This window comes from Mesitornis unicolor, unplaced genomic scaffold (assembly GCF_000695765.1).
Source record: "Mesitornis unicolor isolate BGI_N332 unplaced genomic scaffold, ASM69576v1 scaffold44714, whole genome shotgun sequence".
NCBI classification, from domain to species: domain Eukaryota; kingdom Metazoa; phylum Chordata; class Aves; order Mesitornithiformes; family Mesitornithidae; genus Mesitornis; species Mesitornis unicolor.
In genome coordinates, this window is record NW_010181585.1 from 1,782 (window position 1) to 6,017 (window position 4,236).

General features: G+C 61.9%; 1 protein-coding gene across 1 annotated transcript in view; it reads left to right on the forward strand.

Annotated features, from left to right (window-relative positions):
- The window catches only part of TRPV4 (transient receptor potential cation channel, subfamily V, member 4), a gene marked incomplete at its 5' end in the record, with an annotated part of 4,531 nt that extends 1,467 nt beyond the window's left edge, over positions 1-3,064 (forward strand). Inside the window, 10 exons of the mRNA XM_010183466.1 lie at positions 370-549; positions 620-778; positions 877-969; positions 1,111-1,184; positions 1,282-1,447; positions 1,646-1,712; positions 1,849-2,165; positions 2,312-2,439; positions 2,653-2,774; positions 2,922-3,064. Coding sequence (XP_010181768.1) covers positions 370-549; positions 620-778; positions 877-969; positions 1,111-1,184; positions 1,282-1,447; positions 1,646-1,712; positions 1,849-2,165; positions 2,312-2,439; positions 2,653-2,774; positions 2,922-3,064 — 1,449 coding nt within the window. The remainder of the gene's footprint in view (positions 1-369; positions 550-619; positions 779-876; positions 970-1,110; positions 1,185-1,281; positions 1,448-1,645; positions 1,713-1,848; positions 2,166-2,311; positions 2,440-2,652; positions 2,775-2,921) is intronic.
- Between the last annotated feature and the right edge of the window lie 1,172 nt (positions 3,065-4,236).

Sequence of the window (4,236 nt, forward strand, 5' to 3'; positions counted from 1 at the left end):
GGGGTACGGTGACATCCCCCCCCCAAGCCAAGCTGGGACACCTCTGCCCTGCTGTCCCCAGGGGCTGAGATCCCATCTCCGCTGAGCCCTGTCACATTCGGTGCATGTCCCTGTCCGCAGCACAGCTTCTCTCTTGGAAACCTGCACGTGCAGCCCATTAACCTAGTTAATTAACCCCCTCTTCCCTAATTAACCCCAGGCTCTTCACACATCCTGTCCTTCCCCCTTGCTTGCCCTCATCCTCCAGTGCTGTGGATGAGGGGAGGGGTCCATCAAAAATGCCAAAGCTGCAGCATCCTGGGGTGGCGCCCCGGGAGCACCCCTGGGGTGCAGGGGGTGGGCAGGGGCCAGCGGTCCTCCCTCCGGCAGATCTTCCAGCACATCATCCGGAGGGAGATCGTGGACGAGGACGCCCGGCACCTCTCACGGAAGTTTAAGGATTGGGCGTACGGCCCCGTCTACTCCTCCCTCTACGACCTCTCCTCTCTGGACACCTGCGGGGAGGAGGTGTCTGTGCTGGAGATCCTCGTCTACAACAGCAAGATTGAGGTGCCTGGAGGGGTCTGAGGGGGGACAACGCAGGGCTGGATCCACGCTGATGGTGCCCATGTCCCACCAGAACCGCCACGAGATGCTGGCCGTGGAGCCCATCAACGAGCTGCTGCGCGACAAGTGGCGCAAGTTCGGGGCCGTCTCCTTCTACATCAGCGTCATCTCCTACCTCTGCGCCATGGTCATCTTCACCCTCGTCGCCTACTACCGCCCCATGGAAGGCCCCGTGAGTCCCACGGCACAGCCCCACAGACTGGGACCCCCTGGGTTTGCCCCGTGCCACCTGTGCTGGCACAGCAGCTCAGCTTTGTCCTCTCCCTGCAGCCCCCCTACCCGTACACCACCACCGTCGACTACCTGCGCCTGGCCGGGGAGATCATCACCCTCCTCACCGGCGTCGTCTTCTTCTTCACAAACGTCAGTGCGGCGAGGCAGGGGGGGTACTCCCGTGGGGTAGCTGAGCCCTCATGGTCTCCATGCAAGGACCCCCTGCATAGGAGGCTTGGGGACCAGCGCAGTGGGTCTTGGTCCCCCCCAACTTGCCCCTCTCTCCCCCAGATCAAAGATCTGTTCATGAAGAAGTGTCCAGGCGTGAACTCCTTCTTCATCGACGGCTCCTTCCAGCTGCTTTAGTACGTGGGGAGCATCCCCGGGGCCGCCCGGAGCTGCAGCACCCCCAGGTTTGGGCAGTGGCTGTGGGTGCAGGGTCTGACACCAGTTCTCCACCAGCTTCATCTACTCAGTGCTGGTGATCGTGACGGCGGGGCTGTACCTGGGCGGCGTCGAGGCGTACCTGGCCGTCATGGTCTTTGCGCTGGTCCTGGGCTGGATGAACGCCCTCTACTTCACCCGTGGGCTCAAGCTGACGGGGACCTACAGCATCATGATCCAGAAGGTCTGGCAGGGTCGAGGGTCTTCTCCTTGGTCCTTCTATGGATATATGGCCCAAAAGGGGGGGTCCTCCGTGCTTTCTTCAGGGTTTCTTGTGGCTCACCGATGCCTTGCTCTCAGCCTGGCCGTCCCTGTGGCACGGCTCGATGATGGCTCCCCGCTGTGGTCCAGCACATCTCACCCATCTCTCCATCACTTGCAGATCCTCTTCAAAGACCTTTTCCGCTTCCTCTTGGTCTACCTGCTCTTCATGATCGGCTATGCCTCAGGTAGGTGCCTGGCCAGTGATCTCAGGGCAAGGACGAGCCCTGCAGCACGGTGTGGCATGGCCAGGCAGGGGGCTGTGGACCCCCAGCTCTGTCCTACCCTTCCGCAGGCTCAGCCCCCCTGTCCTTCCTCCCCCAGCTCTGGTGTCCCTCCTCAACCCGTGTCCCAGCAGCGAGTCCTGTGGGGAGGAGCCGTCCAACTGCACGGTGCCCACCTACCCCTCCTGCCGGGACAGCCAAACCTTCAGCACCTTCCTGCTCGACCTCTTCAAGCTCACCATCGGCATGGGCGACCTGGAGATGCTGGAGAGCGCCAAGTACCCTGGCGTCTTCATCATCCTCCTCGTCACCTACATCATCCTCACCTTCGTGCTCCTCCTCAACATGCTCATCGCCCTCATGGGTGAGACGGTGGGCCAAGTCTCCAAGGAGAGCAAGCACATCTGGAAACTGCAGGTACCACCCAGGGGCTCCAGGGGCTGTCTGTGCCTGGGATGGGGGGGCTGCAGCACCTCAAGCTTCATCAAAACAGCACCACCTGGGTGAGGGACCCCCGCACCTCTGTCCCCAAGTGGCTGAGGGGTCCTTGGTGTCCCCGGCAGTGGGCCACCACCATCCTGGACATCGAGCGCTCCTTCCCGGTGTTCCTGCGGAAAGCTTTTCGCTCGGGGGAGATGGTGACAGTGGGGAAGGGCACTGATGGGACCCCTGATCGCCGCTGGTGCTTCAGGTAAAGGCGGGAGCCCCAGAGAGTTCCCGGGAGCAGCCAAGCCTCTCCCACTGCAACCAGTGGCATTTTGGGGTGTCAGCACCGTGCGTTCATCATTTGCTGGGTGGTTTGTACTGGAACAAGGTGGCGTTGCTGGTGGTGGGATGGATGGCGCAGGGATGCAGAAGCTGCTGCCCTGTGTCCCAGCCCCTGTGGATCTGACCTTCCCTGCAGAGTGGACGAGGTGAACTGGTCCCACTGGAACCAGAACCTGGGCATCATCAGCGAGGACCCGGGCAAGAGTGACACGTACCAGTACTATGGCTTCTCCCACACCGTGGGCCGGCTGCGGAGAGGTGACCGTGGTGCCGTGGGCTGGGCCCATCACTTGGGATGCTGCTTCCAGCCCCTGATGGGTCCCGGGGCCAGATTTGCTTTGGGGACTGGGTGGTGTGGGACTGACCTGGGACAGGGTCTCTGACAAATACCCCCCATCTCTGCAGATCGCTGGTCCACGGTGGTGCCACGCGTGGTGGAGCTCAACAAGAGCGGGCAGCCAGAGGAGGTGGTGGTGCCGCTGGGGACCGTGGGGACAGGGGAGGCACGGGAGCGACGGCATGGCCAGGGCTCCAGCTCCCTGCTCTAGCACGGCCACGCTGGGAGCCAACAGACTTTGCCCGGACCCCCGGCACGGCTGTGGCACAGCCGGCAAAACCACAGACTGGGCTGGATGGTGCTCATCTGCTCCTCAGGGATTTGTGCAGCTGCTGTCCCAGTGCGGGTCCAGTCTGGTCAGGAGGTCCTGACCCTGCTCCGGTGGCGCTGGGGGGGCTCCAGCTTGCACATATGAGCTCCAGCGCCACTGCTTCACTTCGCCATGCCGGGGCCATCCGCTGTGCTGGGAACCTCTGCTGCGGACAGAGTGCTGAGAACAGGGCCCTCTCCACCCACCAAGGTCAATGGTTTTTTGCCACCCAATTTTTGCACAAGATTTATACGACTATTTATTCAGTAATAAAGACTGATCTGCCACCGTCACCTCCTCCCGGCATTGACTGATTGCAACTGGGAGGCAGGAGCCTGCTTCTCCCTGTGCCGTGCTATGCTGTGCTGCCCCATGCCGTGCCATCAGACACTGAACGTGCTAAGCTCACACTCGTCTGCAGATGGATCCAGCGTTGCCCTCCTGGCCTTGGCTGCTTGGGAAATGGGGGTTGCCTGGCCCCGGCAGCCCCATCCATGCTCAACCAGCAGGGCATGGCTGCAGTGTATGGGTGCAGTGCCTGGCTGTGGTGTATGGGTGCAGTGTACAGGTGCAGTACACGGCTGCAGCACATGGTGATAGTGCATGGCTATGGTGCACGGCTGTGGTGCATGGCTGCAGGGCATGGATATGGTACATGGCTGCGGTGTATGGCTGCAATGTAGGGCTATGGTGCATGGCTGTGGTGCTGGGCTCTGGTGCACGGGTGCAATTCATGGCTGTAGTGTACAGGTGCAGTACGTGGCTGTGGTGTACAGGTGCAGTACGTGGCTGTGGTACGCAGCTGTGTTGCAGGGATGTGGTGCATGGCTGCAGCATAGAGGTGCAGTACATGGCCACAGTGCAGGGCCATGGTGCATGGTTGTGGTACATGGCTGGGGTGCAGGGCTGCAGTGTAGAGGTGCAGTACATGGCTGTGGTGCATGGTGATGATGCAGGGCTATGGTGCACAGCTGCAGTGCAGGGCCGTGGTGCTCGGCTGTGGTGCATGGCTTCGGTGTTGTAGAGGTGCGGTGCACGGCTGCGGTGCAGGCTCGGGGCCGCCGGCCGCCTCC